Source organism: Orcinus orca, chromosome 8 (genome assembly GCF_937001465.1).
Source record: "Orcinus orca chromosome 8, mOrcOrc1.1, whole genome shotgun sequence".
Lineage (NCBI taxonomy): Eukaryota > Metazoa > Chordata > Mammalia > Artiodactyla > Delphinidae > Orcinus > Orcinus orca.
In genome coordinates this window covers 23,715,070-23,738,781 of record NC_064566.1, presented here as the reverse complement: position 1 = coordinate 23,738,781, position 23,712 = coordinate 23,715,070, and the positions used below count along the sequence as shown (strand labels likewise).

At 39.3% G+C, this 23,712-nt stretch overlaps 1 protein-coding gene and 1 long non-coding RNA gene across 4 annotated transcripts; one reads left to right on the top strand and one right to left on the bottom strand.

Annotated features, from left to right (window-relative positions):
* The first annotated feature begins 693 nt into the window (after window positions 1–693).
* LOC125965252 (uncharacterized) lies at window positions 694–21,878 on the top strand. Of its 3 annotated transcripts, XR_007478936.1 has the most exons (5): window positions 694–803; window positions 2,777–2,909; window positions 3,711–3,771; window positions 13,465–13,545; window positions 21,809–21,878. It is a non-coding gene; the product is annotated as an uncharacterized LOC125965252 (long non-coding RNA). The 3 variants fall into 3 exon arrangements; XR_007478934.1 differs by lacking the exon at window positions 21,809–21,878 and having other exon boundaries at window positions 13,465–13,819; XR_007478935.1 differs by lacking the exons at window positions 13,465–13,545; window positions 21,809–21,878 and adding an exon at window positions 6,297–6,389.
* On the bottom strand, window positions 4,527–23,691 carry APIP (APAF1 interacting protein). Its single transcript, XM_004263999.4, has 7 exons — window positions 23,429–23,691; window positions 16,418–16,518; window positions 11,856–11,904; window positions 10,556–10,673; window positions 8,981–9,116; window positions 5,685–5,852; window positions 4,527–5,068 (listed from the first exon to the last, which is right to left on the bottom strand). The coding sequence occupies exons 1-7, from the start codon at window positions 23,483–23,485 to the stop codon at window positions 4,969–4,971; spliced, it is 729 nt and encodes a 242-aa protein (XP_004264047.1). The 5' UTR covers window positions 23,486–23,691; the 3' UTR covers window positions 4,527–4,968.
* Window positions 23,692–23,712: the final 21 nt, after the last annotated feature.

Genomic DNA, 23,712 nt, shown 5'->3' with positions numbered 1-23,712 from the left:
GGGGTGTTTAGAAAAGGAACTTTATAGTTTGAATGCACTTCTAGTATATGATAGGCACTGCGGTAAGCAGTTTACATCCTTTCTCTTAAATTCTACATATTATTCCTATCTGAGCTTAATTTCCTCATCTAAAAAAATGGGATAATACTTCGAAACCCTCTCAGGAGGATTAAATGGGGCTTATAGAAAGGAAGGTAATTAATATTTATTGAATAACTACTATGGGTCAAGCCCTGCGGTTTGTTCCTTCACATACTTTATCTCTTTCATTAGCTCCATCTTAAGAAAATGAGGTTAAGCAGAAGTGACCAAAGCTATTTTTCCCCAGTAGAGGAACCTTGACCAAGAACCCAGAAAACACATATTTACGAAGTGCTGACAATGTGTCAGGCATTTTTCTTGGTTGTAGTGAACAAGACAGAGGTCTGTCTCAGAGAGGTTTGGCATACTCATTCAGAAAATGTTTGGGGCTGAGAGGGGGCAGATAATGGCTCATACAGAAGAAAAATCAGTGGCACTGTTTTGGGCCAAGGTACGTTTCAGATGCCTATTAGACATCCAACGGGTGAGGCTAGGAGGTGGAGAGATACGTCTGGAATGTAAGGGAGACATCTGGGCTAGAGATAAAACACTGTGAGTCATCAGCACATAGATAATGTTTAAAGCTATGGTGCTGAATGAGATTTCCTGGGAAAAATGTGTAGGTGGAGAATACCGTTAAGGGCAGAGAGTCCCGAGGCCCTCCAACAATTAGTCATCTGAGAGACGAAAAGTATTCAAGAACCACAGAAGTGACCAATGAGGTAAGTAGAAAATCGCATGAGTTCAGGGTCATGGAAGCCTAGAGAAAAGTTTCAAGGAGGGAGTCATCACCAGTGAAGCTACCTAAAGGTGCATAAAATACAGAGAACTGGCCACTCATTTTGGCAAAAAGCTACCGTAAAGGCGCATAAAATACAGAGAACTTGCCATTCATTTTGCCTTTCACTGAACAGGTATTTATTGAGTACCAACTCCGTACTAGATACTGCTCAAGGGACTAGATAACTGCTCAAGGGACTAGAGTAGAGATACACCTGTGAACAAAACAGAGGAAAATCCCTGTCCTCATGGGTTTCACATTCTAGTGAGGGGGGAAAAAGATAAACAATTAAATTATAGTATGCTAGTTCATTCTGAGCCCTTTACAGGAAGCGCAAGCAGAGGCGAGCGCTCTGGGTACGGAGAGTGGGGCTGCAATGTCAAATAAGCACAGTCAGGCTCTGGACTGGGAGCTGGCACCTGTCTGTCGTTACATCAAGGAAGGAAGCTTCCCTTTGCTTCTGAACGGCACTCGGTCTCCTTCAATTGACTTGAAGGACACCGGGGTTGGGGGGAGCGGGCAGCGTGTGTGGAGTGGGGAAGGACCCTTACTGGGGCCCTACTTGAAAGATTCAAACTTAGCAAATGGAATCTTGCCTAGAGTGCTGGGAGGGCAAGCCCTCCTCATTGTGTCGCTGGCAGTCAGAGGAGGATCTAATTCACACAAGGAAGACCTTTAGAAGATAACCGTGGAGCCACACATGGGAAGAGCATCCCAGGGAGAGGGCCCAGCAAGGGCAAAGACTCCGAAGTTACGGAGCATTTAAAAAAATAAAAAATAAAAAAATAAAATAAAATAATCAGGGAAGACAGCACAGAAGTGATCTGTGAAGTCCTGAATGAGCAGAGGGAATGAGCGAGGCAGGTGTCTGGAGGAAGAGGTTTAAAGAGGGAAGAACACGTGTGAAAGTGCCTGGGAAGCTGTAAAGACTCAGGAGGATGCCAGAGTGGCTGCGGCAGAGTAGGTGAGGAGGAGGGTGACTGAATGAGGCGAGAGGGGATCGGAGCCTTCATTGTGAGACAGGAAGCCCGGGTTTTGAGCAGAGGAGTGCCATGCAGGCTACTGTGTTGAGCAGACACTGTTGGGACCAGGGATGAGAGTGGGGAGCAAAGGCTGAAGCAGGGAAATTAGTTTAGAGGCAATTGCTATAATTTAGGTGAGAAATGGTGGGCCTTGGGCCAGGTGGTAAGTGAATGCAATGAGAAGTTTAGAGCAGGGGTCCCCAACCCAGGTTCCAGTCCACAGCCTGTTAGCAACTGGGCCACGCAGCAGGCGGTGAGCGGTGGACAAGCGATGGAAGCGTCATCTGCCGCGCCCCATTGCTCACATTACAGCGGCCTGAACCATCTCCCACACCCCGACCTCCTGCCGCCGCCGTCCGTGGAAAAATTGTCTTCCACAAAACCGGTCCTGGTGCCAAAACTGTTGGGGACCACTGGCTTAGAGACTAGTCTCAATGTTAAAGCTGATGGGATTTGCTGATTAGCTGGATGTAGCCTGTGAAAGAAACCGCCAAGCAGGATGCTAAGATTATCTGCCTGGGCGACTGGAAGGATGGAGTTGAGGTGGGGAAGACGCCAGGAAACTGGGAATTGTTTTTGGACTTGGGAGATCTACTGCTTAAGGGGAGAGGCTGGCCTCAGTGGGAGTCATGGCCAGTTCTTCACTAGAGTATCTGCAGGCAGAAGAGGAAGCAAGTTCTTTCTTGGTGGTTTCTATTTTTTTCAGTGACATAGCAGTCAAGGTCATCAGCCAAGAGGGAGTATGCAGGGAGGTGTCTGAAGTTTGAAGAGAGACACAGTTGTCGAGGGAGGAGGGGAATGAAGAAACCGGGGTAACAAAGTAAAATTCACCAGCAGCATTAAAGGCCCACTTGACCTTGACGTGGTTGCGTTTCCCTTCATCCATATTAAGGTGCACAGGTATGGGTTTCGAGTCGCAAGAGAGCTGGAATCATCTGTGACTGACGGTTTGCTGAGTACAATGGAACAAGGAGGAGGGGAAAAACATTTAGAGTCCAAGGAATTCACTCACCTGACTGCCAGGGGTAAGAGAGGAAGTGAAAACAACCACCACGGACAGCTTCAGGGGAAACTGTATCCCCAGGGGAGAGACAGGATTCACTCAGAGCAAAGAAAGCAAAGGAAGCATTCAAAAGGATAAGGATGCGGGGGATTTCTTATTCTTGGTAAAGCAGTTTCAGTGGCCATGATGCCGCTGGATCGGAGTGGGTCAAGGAGCAAGGGAGAGAACAGAAGTTGACAGAAAAGCAGATCACTATTTCAAAAAGCGTTGCTCTAAAGGCGCTGGAGTTAGCTGAAGGGAGGTTGAAGGCAAGGTATCTGTGTGTATTTTAACGTGAAAAGTATTACAGCATGTTTTTATACCAGTGGAAGAGGGTAAAAAATTAACAATGCAAGAAAGAAATGGGATAAATGTGGGGATCTTTGCAGAAAGCAAAGCCCTTGAGAAGGTCAGCGGACATTGGATCCAAGGCATAAGTGGAAGAACGAACTTAGAATTCGGCAGAAGGAAAGAGGCAAAGAAAGCTGAAGGCAGGAAGGTTGATGGAAACGTGAAATGGGAAGATTTGTTAGTTCTTGGGAATGAATCTACTTATCTCTGAAAGTATGAGGAGGTTACCATCTGAGAAGTGATGGGGGGAGGAAGATTGGGTATTTGATGTCAGATAAATAGCTGTGAGGAGAAATGGTCACCAGGTAGGGAAAACGAACTAACTAGGGAAGTGTAGTAGGTTTGTTTGACAGCATGGAGTGCCCACCTGAGAGGTGTGGTCATAAATCTGAAGTGAGATCAGTCAACTTAGTTGTGTACTTTTTCCCATCAGGCCTGGCTGCTTTGGTACAGGTGCCAAGTAACTGGCTCACAAGGACTGTGGGTTTTGCCAGGTGAGTATGATGGGGGGGGTAAGATACAAGGGGGTTAGGATGTTTCCAATAAAGTGGTGAAAATGCTGGGCCATCATCTATGCTTCATAAGGAAGGAAGCAAGGATATGAAAGGAGTCATGGACAATGACAAATGGTAAGATCAAGGGACTGGAAGTCTGGATGAGGTTAAAGACTTGCTGGAGTGAAAGAACTGGGGTAAATGAACTCAAATGGTTCAAGACGATAAACCGAGAGGGGGGTGTATGAGGTTATAATTTAGAAGATGGTGTATTAGTTTCTCTCCCAATTAAATAAAAGCATTAACCAAATAAAACCTTAAGATCAAGATGGTGTTGCTTTTGGCTACATTAAAAAAAAAACACTTTCTGATTACATCTCTGGGTTGGTCACAGTTTATTTGGCTAGGAGAGTTTGAGTTAATATCACTTGATTTGAATTTTACAACAGATCCCAATATAAGATGAGTGCCCTGTGTTACAATACAGGCAAGCACTACAGCATATAGGGGAAATCTATAAAATTGTTTTGACATCAACATTGAGGGATATATATGTCCTTGACTTTTCATATAAATTTATGATATCAATATTAAAATAAGAAAATGCTCATTCTGTAATTAAGTAGACATTTTCCAATGAATTCTATTATCCTAACAACTTTAAAGAGTAATAGGAATTCTCTGGGAGTATATATAAAAAAAATTAAAGGAAAATATTTTGCTGTTAAGGGGTTTAGAAATAAACACAAAAAACATTCACTATAAAATTTTTATTCCATTGTATTGCCATTTAAAATACAAGAATAGGGCTTCCCTGGTGGCGCAGTGGTTGGGAGTCTGCCTGCCGATGCAGGGGACACGGGTTCATGCCCCGGTCCGGGAAGATCCCACATGCCGCAGAGCAGCTGGGCCCGTGAGCCATGGCCGCTGAGCCTGCGCGTCCGGAGCCTGTGCTCCACAACGGGAGAGGCCACAACAGTAAGAGGCCCACGTACCGCAAAAAAAAAAAAAAACAAAAAAAAAAACAAAAAAACAAGAATATAAGCAAATATCATCCAGTTGTCAGAAGATCTGCAGCATTTAGTGACAAATCAATAACTTCATGGAAATTTTCAATTCATTAAAAAAAATACCTGAGTCATTTAAGTAATAATTAAGATGAGCTTTGTCTCTACGTATAATAAACTTCCACTTGGCTTATACAATTCCATTTTCTCCAACGGGAAGCTGTGTAGGATCCAGTCCTACCTTCTTCATTGATACGGCAACATCAAATAAATAGTCATAACACTCACACCTGTTAAAAAATAAAAGCAAAAAGAACTAAAAGTGTTCAGTGAAAAGAGAGTTCTCCAATCCTAACAATCACATTTTTCCTCTGCATCAAGTTAACCCTGTTCCTAGCAGATTTTTTTTTCTTTCCTCAATTCTAAGCAAAGTTTCTCTTAGTCTGTCTCCAACATTATTAAAACACGGAATCATACTGAATCATGCCACCATACTATACACTTCTCAGGAAATAAAAGGGAGTTTAAAATATACTACTTATGTAAATTTAAATTTTTTATTATGTGCCATTTTTTGAAATAAATACAGCAAATCTTAATGCAACTTGGGTTAGCTTTATTCTAGCCCTCAACTCAGAGAACAAGATCTGTATCTCCTTCTTTGTATCAAAGAGCATAGTGCCTTGCCAAATAACAGCTCATCTGAAAAATATTTCTTAACAAAAGAATATATAATACAAATAAAATATCTAGAAATAATTAATGATAAACTATTTAAATTTAAACCAATTTGACCAGTAACACACAAAAAAATCATACTCCGTTTTCAATCATAAAACACATTTCATTCTCTTTTAGAGTGTGGTGACTTGCCCCGGACGTTCTTTGGTTTCGGTTTACACTTACATGCTTTTAGCCTTCTCCCATGTCTCTCCCCAGACATAGACTCCATGCCGTCTGACTAGTACTGCACAGGAGTCTGGGTAATCATTCATTGCTCGGGCCATTCGCTCTTCGAGGTCTTTCTCCTCAGGTGTATTCTCAATAATGGGTACTACTAACATATCATCATATCTATTAAGACAAAACAAGCCATTTGCTTTCCTTTTTAAAACAAATAAAGGCATTCATATATAAAATTTATATTTCTCTCAAATAACAAGTTAGACGTTCTCTTTATATCTGAAAAGCCACTCCAAATTAGGAACAAGATGTTGCATGTTATTCTGTGTATCTTGTATAAACAACTGTATCAAGAGACACCTTGGGAATTTGGCAGGCATTGTTCCAATCCTAAGTATAAGTGGCAGAAATTTGTACAGGATACCAAAACCTAACAAAGAAATTATCAAGATCATACAAGTATTTCCCTGAAGGATAGAGAATCACAGTAGTTTTAACAGGAGATGAGAAATGATAAATTTCAGAATTAGAAGCATAGGAAGGATTAACAATTGAACTACGTATTAAGGCAGGAATTTCCCAACGATACAAAATCATTCTGTTCTATCTCTGCAGGACCCAAAAGTGTCTTGGATAGACAAATAAATAAATGTAGGTGTGGTTTATGGCCCTGGGATAGCAAAAACCTTTTGGAGCTAACTATTAAAGGTATGACAATATTTTCAGAACGTTCTCAAATCTGTGACATTAGAACTTCTTTACCTTATTTTTAGTAAGTACATGTGATGAAATCAGAATATGCATTTTTCATTTTTGTTTCTGCAGTAATATTTAAGCAAATAGCTTGTTACTGGTAAAACTATGTCTATTTGTGAGGTCATTTACAACCAATCAAAACTCAGACATGTTTTCCTTTTAACATGAATTTCTCTTGCCTTGTTAATGTTACATCTGCTTTTCAACTACCTCTGTGATGGCTAAACTTAACCAAAATAAGTTCTATCCATATATTATCAGAAGTTACTACTTTAGGGAAGGTACAGACTGAGTAGCTGTCATGTGATAAAGAACCTGGCCAACCATTATCAGGAACAGTATGAGGTTGCCCATTACTTCACTTAAGTAAAATAGAGGTAATTATAAAATATCCTTAAATGTGGAAGGAATAAATTGCTAGTCCCAAATCTTTCCTAGTATTGGCCAGGAGAACCACAAACTTATATTTTCCTCTACCATATACCGAACAGTCAGAAATATCTCCAGGTGCAAAATAATTCACAGCAAAATAAGACCTGAGGAACAGAGCCAGGGCAGTCCTTTGACCATCAAACAGTATTCTTTTCATTCTACCATAGGCATGTTGCATCCAAAAGGTACAATTATAGTTAACATGGTAACCTCCCCCGATAAGAATTAGGCATTTGAAAGTTATTATAATTTTTTTTAAGATGGACTTAAAAATTTAAAAAGTAGAATAGAAAATGTAAAAACTCCATTCTTTCTTACTCATCCACCTTTTATTGCCCCTTCTTTTGACTGGACACTTAGGATTCTCCCCAAATACTGATGAAGTATCACTGCCCCTGAGCTGTGATAATGACCCTGTTACTGATTTCCCAGCCAGGTTCAAACAGAATTGCAAAAGCATGTCAAAAAACTTTGTACTCTTTAAATTCTGAGACATTCAAAATAATATATAAAGTGTATACGTTGTGATGCATAACAAATGACATCTTTTCATTCATGGCATTTGTTTTTCCACAAAATTCCAAAGGCTCTCTATTGTGCTCCGCTTCTCTCCACCGTCTCACACGTTCTTCTTTTTTTTTTTTTTTGCGGTACTTAGGCCTCTCACTGTTGTGGCCTCTCCTGTTGCAGAGCACAGGCTCCGGACGCGCAGGCTCAGCGGCCATGACTCAGGGGCCCAGCCGCTCCGCGGCATGCGGGATCTTCCCGAACCGGGACACAAACCTGTGTCCCCTGCATCGGCAGGCAGACTCTCAACCACTGCGCCACCAGGGAAGCCCCTTCTGACCTATTTTTATTTCTTCACCAAAGCAATCAAATGCCGATGAAACTGATAGCACACATAATGCCTCTCCTTCAAGACCCAGATATGGAAAAGGCAATATGCGGCTATGCTTTTTTTAGTATGTACACTTTCATAATTTAAATATTTAACTTTTGTAAATAGGTGTTTCCTAGTGCTGAGGAATGCTTTAGGCACACAATAAATATTAACTAAAATCAAGTCCAATTAACTTCTCAGCACACTAGTTTAAACACATACAGTCTATTATGTTCAGTAACAGTAAGATATTGCTGTAAGAACACTTCAGAAAAACTGGCACCCTTTTCCTCTAAACAAGGCAAAGTGGATTCAGCCCCTTTAGGAAATTGGGAAGGGTGAAGGCTCAGGAACAAGAATGCCTGTACATTCAAACAAAATGCCGAGCCTGTCCCTGAGCCCTGGGAACGTGTTTCTTCATGTCACTACTCTAGATCGACGAATAATTGCTACATTTTTGTGGGCTGGTGGGTTTAGCTGATTTTATCCAGAAGGCCTCTATTCTATACTATCTATGCCAGTTTCCACACTGAAAAATTATAAATGTATAGAGATCTACTTAATTAATTATAAAACTTTTTTAAAAATGAAAATATTCCAGAAATACTACATGAGATCAAAATGAAGCATAAGATTTAGTCAGAGCTGAAACTTCCTGAAGACAAAGTGAAGGTGAGGAGAGCTTGCTCTTGGGGTTCTTCAATAAAGGAACACACTCTTTCCAGCTCTGTAGATATCTCAGCCAGGATTTTTGCATTTTACTCTGACAAACATTTAATTATTCATGTTGGCAATAATTTACCAAGGCTGGGTTGGGGATGGGGAAAAGCAGGGGAGGCATCTGATTTGTGTCACTGAGAATAGATCTGGAAGTATAATATTAAGGGGGGGTACTATCTAACACAGATCTACAACATCTCATTAAATACATAAAAAGATCAGTATCCTGTTTATTACAAGAAGGAGAAATACTGTTCAAATTTTTTTTTTTTTTTTTTTTTTGCGGTACACGGGCCTCTCACTGTTGTGGCCTCTCCCGTTGTGCAGCACAGGCTCCGGACGCGCAGGCTCAGCAGCCATGGCTCACGGGCCCAGCCGCTCTGCGGCATGTGGGATCTTTCCGGACTGGGGCACGAACCCGTGTCCCCTGCATCGGCAGGTGGACTCTCAACCACTGCGCCACCAGGGAAGCCCTGTTCAAATAATATAAGCAAAAAATAGGGGAAAATACCTGTAATACCCTCCCGAGATACATTTCTTTATTCCTTTGATCATCTCTTGATGTGTAATTTTAAACTCCCTTCCTGGGAAAAGAAGGGTGGCCATGACAGCAGCTTTAGAGTGGGTATGAATCACAGCACCTGCTCCTGGAGGGGGAAGAATACAGTTATATGCTCAGTGAAAACTAAATTGCACCTTTTAAAGAAAAAAATATATACACATAAACACACACACTTATTTGTATATGGCTCTGGACTCGTTTTTCTTGGCATGGAATAATAAGTTGGCAGCGGGTAGGAGGGGAGAAAGGAAGAGAGGAAAGAGAACTACTGATAGAGAAGTCAGAAAGCACAAGGAAAAAAAATTAAGCTTTATCCAGCATCAGGACAACGCACGATACTTTACACATGCTCAAGAAATATCCTTTACATGGTCTGATATACAACTATAATGACTGTGGAGATCATAATCATAATACTACTACCACTCAATTAGGGATTCCTACGTGCCAGGCACTGGGCAAATCCCCTTTATAGATGTCATCTCTTCGTATCATCACAACAACCATCTCCCCCATTTAATGGTCAAGGACATGAGGCTCAGAGATGTTAAATAATTTGTCCATGGTTATTTAACTACGTTGTCCAACTAGACAGTAGTTGAAGAACTTGGATTTGAACCCAGTTTAGTCTGTCCCTTAATCATCAAGATATGCTTCATAGTGTAGGCCATATCTTAGTAACATAAGGGGATGGTAGGAACTTTAAGATATAGATGCAAGGGATTTACCTAAAAAAGAATTTGTATGCTATAAAACTCAGTAATGGCTACTTTTGCAATGGGAAGTTTATTTAGCTTTTTGCTAGGAAAGATTCTTCATGCTGTTAGAATCTGTTGCTGAAGTTTCATCCTTTCAGTAGTAGCTGATAATGTCTGGGAACAGCACATGGCATGATTACTAACTCTATATTGATTTTATTCAGGGGCTATACTAAAGCATGGTCCTAATGACTTCATTGCTAAGGCTGAGCCAGTACTTCAGTTATACTTTCCTACTTTTACATTGTCCTCTAGGTTCAACCTTTCCAGGTTGGTTTTCTACCACAATTTCTGGGAATTAAAGTAAGAGTCCTATTTTTATCATAAAGTAAATTTTTCAATCACTCCTACTGAAGTGAAGAAAAGGTCATGATTTTCCCTCATTTGTATTTTGATTAACTTCTACTACAAGTTCCCAGAGATATAACTCTGAACTAAGAGTAGGAATTGGATTGTAAATATAATATTTAGTTGGCTAACTTGACAATCTAGTGGAATCATATTGATCTAGGTTGGAATTCTGGCCCCAATACTCACTGGCTGTTTATTTTGGGAAAATCTTCCCAGAGCCTCTGTCCTCTCATATATAAAATGAGGTAATAATGGACCTCCCACAGAGGCTGATGTGAGGACTGAATGAGTTAACATATTTAAAGTCCTTGCACATAGCAGGTATTCAAGAACTGTGAACTACAACAACAATTGCCATTATTTACAGGAGCCTACTCGGCAAATATTCTTTACGTTGAATACATTTTCTGCCTACCTCTCATTGTGTAAGCATTCATGAAAAGAGGAGTACACTGGCTTTTTTTAAGATTCTTATATGGTGGAGGTCCACTTATGTCCTTTTCATTGATGTCACAAACAAACATGTCTTCAGGCTATTTAGAGGGGAAAAAAGAAAAGAAGAAGGCTTATACAGTATCAATTAGAAATGTCCCCTTTCTTGTGTGTGTGTGTGTATATATATATATATACACACATATACACAATTCCATTTATATATAGTATATATAAACAGTGCTAATATATATACATATTTAACTCATATTTTAAATATTTATATAATTATAGTTTCTCTCTCAAAATTTTTTAGCCATTTTGAAAAATAAAAAAATGTTTTCTACTAATAAAAATCATCTCAAGAAAGTTAAAAAAATCGACCTTTAGAATTTGAAGAAAAAAGTGATATGGAAAATTTAATATGCATGTAATGATGTTGATGTCATTTCATCAACTTAGTTTCTCAGCTTTGCCATGTAATTTCACAACTATATTTCAGAGAGACTATATATAAGCATTTTAGAATGGGTGTTATAATTTTTTTCACATTTCATAATATAAGAGGAAAAATACAGAGTAAAATTTTCTTATCCCTTGAGAAACTTAACTGCTACTCAGAAATGTTCATCTCGATGACGTACTCTATTTTTAAAGTTCTAAGGAATTATGTAGACCCACAGGTTTTTCCTAGTAATACATGCATATCTCTGACTTGTAACTTTCGTTTACCAGGGTTTATTACAAACTACAATATAAATGTTTTATTAATGAAGCACTATGCCTTAGACAGAATTAAGTATTATGTGCTTGTTTTAACTCTATTCTGGGTTTATTCTAGCATTAATACAGAATGGGTCTTCTCAAAATGTTGATACAAAGTTTTATAACTTTAAATTGAAAGAGCTTTGCCATTATTAAATATGAATCAGTTTGGTCCATTTGAGACCACCAATCTGATTACCCTATTAGCCTGATAAAGATGGTGTTATAATGCTGCAAAGTTAGAATCATTTTTTATTATGACTTAAGATTGCACTATTCACTTTTGCCCTCTAGAGGCTGAATGAGAATTCAAAACACCCGATTGCAAGCAGGATACTTACCACCTTAAAAAAATTTAATAGTTACTTAACAAATGTTTGTTGATTAGTATTTAAATCATCACAATATAACCTCCCTTCAAAACTAAGATTTCTTTTAATATTAATTCCATTTCACAAAACAATAATCAAGTAGAGAAGAACAGACATTTGGGTTTAAGAAGTATCCCTTTACCATACCTGAATGCGTTCCTTTTGCACTCCTGAAGGAGCAATGTAGATTTCATTGCTGGTAACACAAAATACAGAAATTGGTATTTATTTAACTCTAACGTTCTGCTTTTGCAAAAAGAAAAGTGTACCCTTGCAGTCCAATCATTAATGATCTTTATAAATCAAGTCATACAAATAGCTGCTTTATTTAATTAATGGTGTAGGCTGTATAGAAAGAATACCAAATTAATTTTATAATGCTGGTGACACAGTAAAATGTTGATAGTTGCTTTTGTTACATTTTCATATATATTTCTTTATTTCCTTTTATGGTGCAAAATCAATGGTAGCCAGGCTTTTATCTGGTTAGGGGAAATACAAATCTGAAAACATAAGTCTTTAGCATCTTTAAGCATGAATAAGCAGAGTTTATCTTACTATACATGGAACACAGTTATTCTAAAGTCCAATCAGGGGAAATATGCTCACTTGGAGTAGATCTCTGCTTGCAAGAAATCAGGGTTAATTTTATTGTTTGAAATGCTCTTATTATAAAACATGACGCTCAGAGACCTCTGCTGGATGGTTTGTTAAATTACAGCATTAACACTGGGCTACTTTTTGGGTGGAACAGTATATGCTTCCTAATTGAAAAACACTTCTATCTTGTGAAAATATTTGGTAACAAAGCCAGAACAATTGCATAAAGTTAGAAATATAAAAGGCATGGCTACATCTGGAGATCTCTGTGTTACACAGCACATTGTGCTAAGGGAGATGCTATAACAGTACCACTTACCACAAAGTGCTTTCAAACTTGCTCTGGAAATTAATCTAAAATCTTCTCTAAATTCTCTCCACCCTCAACAAAGGTCCTTTGGCTCATGTATCAGTTTCAGTTGCTGCCAGAGGGCGTTAAAGAACTGCCACATAATGCAAATGAAGGAAATACCAGCACCTGCGTGCTCCAGCGTCTGCCACCGAGGCATGGACGTAGGGACCCTGAATAAATATTAACTGTTTCCCAGTGAAAATGAGGATGACTGCCTATATTGAATTGAGCTGTCAAAGTTGGGGTTACTAATAAACCTATAGACTTGGAACTGAAAAAAATTTAAGAAAGCACCTTTAAGGATCTACTGGTAAATTAAGGTCTAGAAAATAAATGCCTGATAATGGGAGTGAAATCCAAAGCAGAGTAAGCTTTGTTCAAGCATTCATTTTCACAAAGTACCTATTGCTTTAGAACTTTGTTGCATAAGAAAACCATAAAGTGGCACTCCTCTGGAACCAGTGGGAATGCATAGGGATCATTACTGTTAAAACGGCCCCTTATAAATACCAGGGATCCAAATCTTTTGTCCTCATGTAACATGAAAGAGACTCTAGAATCATGGTGGTACCTAGTCCAGTCACCTCCGCTGGTAAGTGGACTTGTAGGTCTTCTTGTGTGTGGAGATATTTATGCAGTCCTGGGAACAGACTCAAATAAAGTTCGAAACAGTCTGCTGGTAAATAAACTCCACCTACGAAGTGGGAAAATCCAGGGTTTTTATTCAGTTTGTTCAAATAATTTGGGATGCTAAATGTCTTTTCTTTTTTTTTTGGCCATGCCACATGGCTTGTGGGATCTTAGCTCCCCGACCAGGGATTGAACCTGTGCCCTCAGCAGTGAAATCGTGGAGTCCTAACCATTGGACCGCTAGGAAATTCCCTGGTATGCTAAACCTATTTTTATTACTGCCTTTATAAAATGGAAATCAGTTTAGACTTTGATCAACTTTGAGTAATTAAAAGATTAGCTAAATAGGTTTTAGAAAAAAGTATACCTACAAAGAAGGAGATACGTGGATAAAAATATTAATACAAAGATGACAGAGCCTTTATTTTAGGAGGGAAACATGCCAAAGACTAAAAGTGAAGTATTTACTTGGTACTGTAAGCCACAAACAAAAGCATTTTGAGTTTCAAGGTATTAAGCTTTAGAATTTATTTTCTCCATACTCCCTGCTCTTTCACAATGTGGTGAGCAGGTGAACAAAACACAAGAGTTTATAATACATGTTCTATTTTTATTTACTTAAAAAAAATCCTTTAAACCTTACTATGATTCAATTATCTTGTCTACAATATAGGTTTATTAATTTTAATTCTAATAGCATACAACAGGATTAGTGTCTCTGACACATAAAAATATAATGCTGTGAAAGACAGGAAACCAGCCTAAGTACAATGGCTGCTTAGTATCCTGGAATTGCCTTGATTACTGTGATTTTCTTGGTCCTCCATTTCTTCCTTCTGATTTAACTGTTATATGTGTCTTAAGCTATCTTTTTTTTTTTTTTTGCGGTACGCGGGCCTCTCACTGCTGTGGCCCCTCCCGCTGCTGAGCACAGGCCCCGGACCGCAGGCTCAGCGGCCATGGCGCACGGGCCCAGCCGCTCCGCGGCACGTGGGACCCTCCCAGACCGGGGCACGAACCCGTGGCCCCCGCATCGGCAGGCGGACTCCCAACCACTGCGCCACCAGGGAAGCCCAAGCTATCTTTTATTATATACATTTTTGGCACCATACACCAGTAGCATAAGCTGAACTGATAGTAGCCAAACCTTGGAATCAGTAAATAATTTCATATTCCCCAAAGGGCTTATTGCTAGAATTATTCTGGAAACACAATCTATTGGGTTTGTGCTTCATTCCAAATTTATTCGCTCTAAGCATCAGATAAAGAAAACCAAACTTTCACTAACATGAGAATAATACTGCTGATAAAATTATTGATATGGGTCTATGAAGTCATTTAAATATTAGGGAGAAAATTCAACATGTTACTACAAATTACCCATTCTACTCTGTAAAGCAAAAATTTAGTAAGATTCCAAATACAGTGCCATAAAACCGTGGCTGTTTTCACCTGTGACCTCCAGGAGGCTCCTCACCAATTAAGAAGCTGAGGAAAAAGCATTTTACAAACACAATGCAACTTCCCTATAAATTGACTGTAGTGCCATAAAGCCAATTAATTTTAAGAGCTGCCAGTGAGTGTTTTAGGGTGACCACACATAATTTTAGTGCATGGTTCTACAAAGAATTTTAGTTTTACAAAGAACATAGGCTTTATTTCTTTATGATCAAAAATATTCCCTCTTGAGATCTGCAATGGTCCCTTACCTGCATTCTATTTTTAACTTAGCTGTTTTTTTTGAGCCAGTTGGAAAAGTTATTTTAACTCAGTTTGGTAGAAAGCTCTCTTTTGTACATATACAAACTATTTCTGCAAATGCAAAAAAAAAAAGCAGTTAACTAAAGGCAATGTTTAGAATATAATTTATTATAAGTAATACAGGTGAGAAACCAAATTACTAGGACTCAACTCCTAAATGAATAAATGAAACAACAAGTGTTGTTATTATAGGACTTTGCTGTGAACAGATCAACTTGAAAGTTTTGGCAAAATAACTTGAAAACCTGCAAAATGCTGATTGACACATTAGCACTGGGTTGATGGTAAGAGAGGACGCACATGACGGATGTCCCATGTATTGATACCATGTGGAACAGAACGTTTCCAGACTGAGAGCCTCCCTACACATGAACTGTGACATTTGTTGACTAAGGACTCTCCTGTCATTTCCCACAGTTTAATTAATATTTCATGAATTCCTTGGTGATTTGAAGCAGATGAAATTTCAATGGCATCATCTTGTGGTATGCCATAAAATCCCCTTTGTTCAAAATGTTCTGATTACATTTTACATTCCGTTCTTTTCTAAACAATTCAACATTACATAAATATTGTAGTAATCCAATTTTGTTAAAGAAGGTGAATTAGGATAAAGAAATAAATCAAGTTACTCAGTTTTAACATTCAGCCTCCATACAATATTATTCCTAAAATATTTCAGGAGCAAATACATTAATCCTGTTCCAGAAACACTTAAGAGAGTGAGATTCCACAACCTCTATTTTCATTGTTAGTAGGTTACTTATTTCTTCATCCTCTTAAAGGAAAGACAGTGAGTAAGTCTAAAGAACAATTAACTACTATTCATTCCTTCTGTTTCAAGGCCAGTACCTCTTCTTTTGTCCTGTGAACAACATGGACCTGCAGGTGCTATGTCCATTAATAATGATACATGCATTTAGAAAGGCATATTGCCTTTTTTTGGACTCAAAAAAATGTAATTTTTAGAATTTTAGGTGGTTAGTAATCTATATTTAAGTGACTTTAAAATATGTATCTGAACCTTTGAAACAAATCCTGTCTATCCCGAGGGGACCCTTGGTAGTTCCAGACATATGAACATACCCAGCAACATGTTATTTAACTTTGGTACTCCATGGACTGGGGACCAAATTATTCTGATTAGAAATTATGGTTCTTAAATCCTTAGATATTTATTATATCTGCAACATCTGCACACTTATTCCATTCAGTTATGCAAATACCTATTTCTCTATTTAGAAACTAAATACCTTCAGTATCATAAAACTGATCATTGGTTGTTCTTTGTACGTAATACATGTTAGGCTCTCTGTGGTCTACTTATATGGAGAATTCTCAGAAATGATATCAGCCAGAAACTTACCCGTGCTTCAAGCTGATTCCTCCTCCAGTCCCAGTGACCCAGCCCAAATGGTAAAACTGTTTGCAGAGCTCTGGGATCAGGTATTTTGGATGTTCCTTGTCCTTAAAAAGAAGATAATGATTTCTAAAATAGACATTATTTTATCAAATGACTATTCTAGATGATATCTCTATTAAGAAACCAATTTAAGGAAGTTTAAGAAAATCTACCATAGAGAGGTATGGGGAGGGAGAAAATTATTACAAAATATATTTTGTTTTTAATGTTTGGAATGTGGATCTACTATATTATTTTGCAACCAGGAATTATTCAGGGCCATACAGTCTAATATTATGGAACAGGTTGCAAGAACAAGGTGGAGAAATGCCCAGATGATATTACAAAGTATCTACTGAAATGGCTGAAATAAAATAGGATCTAGTGCTGAAAGGGACATGCTTCAGTCTGTCCAGAAAATTTCTTTACACATAACATCTTATTCAATTAAGGCATGATATACATGATATACTATGATAGTTATTTGTTTATTATCTGTGTTGGTTCAATTTTATTTTTATTCTAAAAATGTCCTTTGTTTCATAGCAATTGTATTGTTTTCTCTTATTACAAAAGCAATATATACGTATTATGGAATTATAAAGTCAAGAAAATAATATAAAAAGCACCCAGAAACAATCATAATTAATACTTTCTAGGCCCAATCCTATGAAGATATATGTTGGGATAAACACTGAGCCTTATTTATTTATTTATTTATACTGAGGTATAATTGACATAGAACATTATATTAGTTTCAGGTGTACGATATAATGATTCCATATTTGTATAAATGGTGAAATGATCAGTACGATAAATCTAGTTGAAATAAGAGCCTTACTTTTAAATGTCTAATGATTACTTCTTTAGAAAACAAAACAAGGCGTTTCCCCCTCTGTTTTAAAGCTAAAATTAATGAAAACAAAAACTATAATAAAGAAATACAATGAATTCCATTTTGGCAGTATAATATACAACCTTACCTTGAAAACAAGTAAAACTGCTGAATAAGTCATTCAAAAAATATTTCAAAATATACTGCTGAGCTGGCAAGAAAATAAGGTTTCACAGCCATAAAAGAAACAAGAGTGAGTCTACCTGGGAGGGAAGTGAGATCCAAAGCCCTAATTTCCCTGAAGGTATTTGCAAATCTCTGGTGACCTCTTCAATTTTGATAGCTATTCATGTCACTAGAAACACAAGATAAAGCCTTGGGTATGCTCAGAATAGGGCATCTAATAGAAAATCCCTACATACACATGGGACCCCAAGGGGCTATACCCTCCAGGTGAAAGTGAACAAGAAGTAGTCACACTGTGCACAGAAGCACAGCTAGCAAACCTGCATATATAAATCTTGGCACTGGGTAAAGGGGAAAAAAACATCTTTGAGTCCAAAGAGGGATTATTATTGAACAGACTAAATTTTCAGCTATTTAATTGGATTTCTGAAATTATGATATTTTCCCAAATTCACTGTTAATATTTTACATACACATTTTATTTTAGATAAATACTACGAATGATCATTTGATGGAGTAGACTTAAATATATAAAATTAAAAACATGGGAATGTTGACATTTTTTAAAAGTTCTGATTGAACACAGGCTTAGGAGTTAATGGACACAAAGGCAAATCTATATTACACCATTTATTGCTTACGTGACCTTGGGCCTCAGTTTACTCATCCATTAAATAAGAACATTATGAGGATTAAAATGAGATATAATGGATACAAAGCATGAAGCACAATGTGTGACACGGTCAACATTCGTTTCATTCCCATTTTAACGAGTTAAAAATTCCTGAATTAAAATTAAAAATAGAGTTATATTGGTCTTTCTTACATCTTTCCTTATGAAATCTAGCCAAAATTACCCATGCCCTGTATAATTTGCTATTTCCTTTTTTAGGGATATAAGTGATATTTTAATTACATATTAAATTACAGCTAATGAGAAGACTCCTGCAGTTTTCCAATCCTTAACCATCAACTTGCAGGGCACGTTGCAAACATTATAGAAAACAGTCTGTTATTAAGGGCCTCCCCTTTCCCTTTTGTCTTTCCAGTACTGAGGTATTAGAACAATTAGCCTGCTTCATGCTACAGGAATAACAATGGTAAGGCAGCTGTTGTTAATAAAGTTTCATTCAATCGCTCAAACCCCCAAAATTACAATTTCAAGAAAAATAATCACTTAGCAGCAGGAACCAACAGAGATATTTAGTAAAAATGCAGTCATTTAAGTTATCCAGAATAATAAGAAAAGTAAAAATTAAAATATGTATTTTAATAAGAATTCACAAGAAAGAAAAGGTTTAGTTAGTATTTAGCTCTTCCCTGAATGTCAATATTACTTGCCTGTTATTGTTAGGTCTGTTAGAATAAGAATTTTGAAAGACATATCTAAAGATGGATTACAATCAACTTCTTACAGTAGAGGTTCCATACAGTGAGGAAGAAACATTTAACAGTATTTTGTATATACTTTCAAAACACTAAAGCCTAAACAGTTTTTGAATCAATACTTCATTTCCCCAATTTTTCAATCTAGTTATTTTAAGGAAATCAGCCTCGAATGTCACTGAGATACCTGCTCACAGCCAACAATGGCTCTAATCCCTTCCCCCACCTTTTCTTTCAATTTAAGCATAATAGAGGCATTATTCCTCAGGTAGAGGTTTTCCCAAGGGACTCTTACAAACATAAAATGAACACGTGTCAAATGTATTTAGCCCATCAATTAAATGAGGGAACCAAAAAGATGATACAACGGTGTCCAAAGAGAATTCAAAACACACACACATAAAAATAATCAGGAATCCTGGATTTACAAATAAATGATACAGAAAAACTGGACAATATCCGCTGAAGCAATAAGTTGAATCTCTTGTCTTTCTATGAAAAATAATCTTCTGCATTACTGTCAGCATTCTACAATTCATAGACCTGTAAAATAGCGTAAAGATAGCCCCAAGACACCTAGTGGTCTTTTTTGATCATTTCAGTCTTGCAGAATTTTTCCTCACACTGGCCTAAGAATGGACTGTATACAGGCACAGTCAAAGTGTCAGCATTTTCTCTGTCTCTGGTCTTTGTTTCCTTCTGCACTTCTGATTCATTCTCGTTGCATACTGGTTTTCTCTGCAACTTCACCTCCACTCAAAGCCCTATTTCTCCCTCCTACCTTCACTACACTTAAAAACTCTTCTTACGGGGCCTTCCTGGTGGCGCAGTGGTTGAGAGTAGGCCTGCCGATACAGGGGACACGGGTTCGTGCCCCAGTCCGGGAAGTTCCCACATGCCTTGGAATGGCTAGGCCTGTGAGCCATGGCCGCTGAGCCTGCGCGTCCGGAGCCTGTGCTCCGCAACGGGAGAGGCCACAACAGGGAGAGGCCCGCGTACCACAAAAAACACAAAAAACAAAAACTCTTCTTACCAGTTAAGCACTGACTAGAAATCAGAAGACAAGGAGGCTGGCTTTAGCTTTGACCCCCACTACAGCGAGTCTGTGACCCTTTCTGGCTATCAGTGTCCTTATTTTAATAATCTGGATCAGTGATTCTTAGACTTCTGAATTTCAAGACCGGTAGTTTTTGTTGCTGCTTTTAAAATTTTAGGGACTGACATAAGGTTACCAGTTAATGACATTGGTTATATTTAACCATCCATTATCACATTTTTCAAAAAGGAAAGTGCATTTTTAACATAAAAAAAGTAGGAAGGATAATGTTGGAATGAAACATAGTCCTTTAAATGAATGCAATTAATTTTGTGAAATTCACTTTACCATCGTCCTTATTTTTCTTATTTTGCAAGAATTGAGTAAAAGCTCTCACGGACACATATTTGGGGAGGATTAAAGTTATCTTTTCCTGTTTGGTCTCCTTGCCTACAGTTTCTCCTTTTTCTTCTTCTCCGGCTTACCCTTCACTCTATTATTAGTACTAAAATAATAACACTACTTTGATCACTGAACTCCCTTCCTCAAATCATTTAATGTTCAAATATCACCCCCTGGGTCTCTTATTTAAGTCCATCTGCTTTCTTGCTCCAATTTAACTTTTCACATATTTTCTTTCACTTTTTTACACACATCTCTCAGTTCTAGTCAACCTAGTTGTGGTAATCAACCTCCAGGATGGCTCTCCCTGCTTCCTGGTATTCACATCCTCATGTAGAGTTCCATCCCACATTGTACCAGGCTGGTCTGTGTGAAGACAGACTAAGATGTGACAGTATGTCACTTCTGATGGCAGGTTACTAAAGCCTACAGCTTCTGTCTTGGTTGCTCTCTCTTGATCACCTGCTCTGGGGGAATCCAGCTGCCATGTTGTAAGGGTACTCAGCCTATGCAGAAGGCCATAGAGTGAAGAACTGAGGCCTCCAGCCAATAAAATGTGAGGAACAGAGGCCTGCCAATAACTTTGTGAGCTTGGAAGCAGATCCCAGCTGCAGTCAAGCTTTGAGATACCTGAAGCTCCAGCTGACAGCTTGACTGCCAACTCATGAGAAACCCTGAGCCAGAACCCTGAGCTAAACTCTCCTGGATTCCTAATCATCAGAGACTGTGTGAGACAATGATTGTGCATTAAGCCTAAGTTTTGGGATACTAGCTGTGCAGCAATAGATGACTAAGACACATTTTCTTGCCAGCCAAGAATACATCTTTTCCTCTTTGCACTGTTATTGCTCATGCTGGATCTCCAATTATCCCACCTCTAGCTGTCAAACTCTTGCTTGTCAGCCTTTACACCAGGCTTCCTACCCACTTCCCCTATGATTCCTTCTCTCATCTTCTCCGCAGGAAGTGATACTTCCTCAAACTCTGTGCCATGGCATTTGCACTGTGTACCTTTTTTTGGTATCTATTATATAGCCTCTCATTCATTCATTCAACAAACCTTTACTGAAGGCCCTGAATAAATAAATACGAGTAAGAGAAAATCCCTACCCTTGAGGGTTCAAACTCTAGTAAAGAAGTTAACAGCTGTGAAACGACAAAGCAATATATAAAACAAGATGGTCCAGGGCATTATGGGAACAGAAGCTACTGGTGGGAGGGGGCAGGAGTTGGGAAAAGCTTCATAGAGGAAGGGATGCTGAGCTAAGTTTTAATGAAGGATGGCCAAGTATGCAGGTAGGTGAAGAGGAGAAAGGGCATTTCAGTCAGAGGGAACTCTGAGTAGTTGGAACCGGAATTAGGTTCTATGGGATGGAGGGGGGAGGGAAAAAGACTGTAAGGACCTTTCATCTACGGACCAACCATCTATGCTATAGATGGCTGATAACTGCTGAGTAGTTTTAAGTAGAAGATGATAGGATCATACTTTGTTTTTGAAACGTATCTACAGTGGCAATAAAGAGAAGAGGCTGAAGCATGACAACCGAGGAAGCAAAAGACCAGACCAGAAGAAGGATGTGGAAATAATTCAAAATGAAATGGTAAGGTGGTGATGGTGGAGATGGATTTGGAAGATAATTAAGAAGTTAAAAAGAAAGGGTGGGCTTTGGGTGAGAAGACTGAAAAAAAGGAAGGCTTAGAGGAATTCTAAGTTTCAGTTGGCTGAGTAGCTAAGTGGGTAGTGATGCCAGTCATAAGTATTCCTTGAGTGTCTATGTACCAAGCACTTCCTGGGAATTCAGCCATGAACAAGACAAAGTCTCTGCGCTAAAGGAGTTTATACTCTAGGGGGTAGTTTAAAAAAAAACGATGTCGACTGAAAAAAAATGCACAATGTGACAGTTAAGTTTAATTGGGGGCAAAATAACCCGGGAGGGAGCCTCTCAGCTCATAGGAACTGCTCCAAAGCGGTGGGGTGGGGGGGAGGTCAGTAGAGACGTGATTTTAGTGAAGGGGGGTTACATGGAATCAAGCACAGTGAGAGGCCCGCGTACCGCAAAAAAAAAAAAAAAAAAAAAAAAAAAAAAAATCTGAAGTCCTGTTCTTCCTCGAACATCTCATTCCTAACTCCTCTCTGAACTCCTTTCAGGGTGTGTTGAAGGTCAACCACTCCAGTAGATAGTGACCTAAACCTTGCAGAGGCAGACAGTGTACGACAATTTTAGTTGGCAGTGAAAAGAGGAAAAAATAAATAAGCTGTAATAAGTGGGAAAAAGGAAACAAGGGACTTTGCTAATCTGTGTTAAGCCACTTATTTGCACAAGATAGTGGTTGACAAGTATTTCCCAATAAAATGTCATGTTACTACTTTTTAATTGGGGCGTTCAGCCCCGAAAGAGAATAACAGGAGGAATAAGGACTTTCCCTGTATCTTAAGCAAGGCTTCTCACATTTTAATTGTTTATTCGTCTAGCTCTCCTCCAAACCCCAGGCCATGGTCTTAATCACCACCCTGAGCACTTGGGTGTTCCATAAAATTCTTAGTGCGCAGAAGTGAATGAAAAGTTATGAGCAGCCTGAGGGTGGATTTTCCTTTGACTTCTGCTTAAGGAAAAATCCTTTTCACGATCATCCCATAATCAATCTAAACCGAGACAGGCAAAGAGCAACTGTGCAGATGAAAAGTGCCGGCTACAGTCCACAGATCTGGCTCGGAGTACGTTTCCGAGTATCTACTGGGCGGCAAACGTCGGGCTGGTCGCCAGGGCGCAGAAAAGAAGCTCGAGACCACAGTCTTAGCTTCATTTCCACTCCAGAGCTTCACGTTTCCCAGCTTGGTCTGTCTTCATGTTAAGTTGTTTTGAAACACACACGAAAGACGCCCGACGCTCTCCTCCGTTATTTTTCCTTTTTCAACGTTTGGTGCCCAACCCCCGCCATCCAAGAAACCCATCGCTGGAAGGAGGCCCGCCTCGGGGCCCGGGGCCTCAGGTCTGCACGAGGAACGGAAGCGGCGGCGCGCGTGGGTCGCGTCCGAACCGGCCTGAAGCCCCACCCGACCTGCACCCCGCTTCCGCCGTCGCGCAGCGCCAGCGCCTCGCCTCCTGGGAATACAGTGCCCCGCCCCTACCTGCGCGCGACACTGCAGTGAGCAACAGTCTCCCTCCGGAGCGTGACAGCTAGACATGGCCCGGACGAGGGGTACCCGCGCCCTCCAACCTTCTCACAGCTTTGCTTCTGGCGCTCCGCCTGGGTTGACGCGGCAAGGGCCGAACTGCAATCAGGCGGTCCTGAGGGCACCCTGGGGGCGGGGCGGACAAGGCGAAAGGCGGGTCTGGGAGGGCCTCGCTGCCTGGAGACCCAACCGCGGAGCCGCCTGACCGGGAGGCGGGGCCAAGCTGTTGGAGGCGGGGC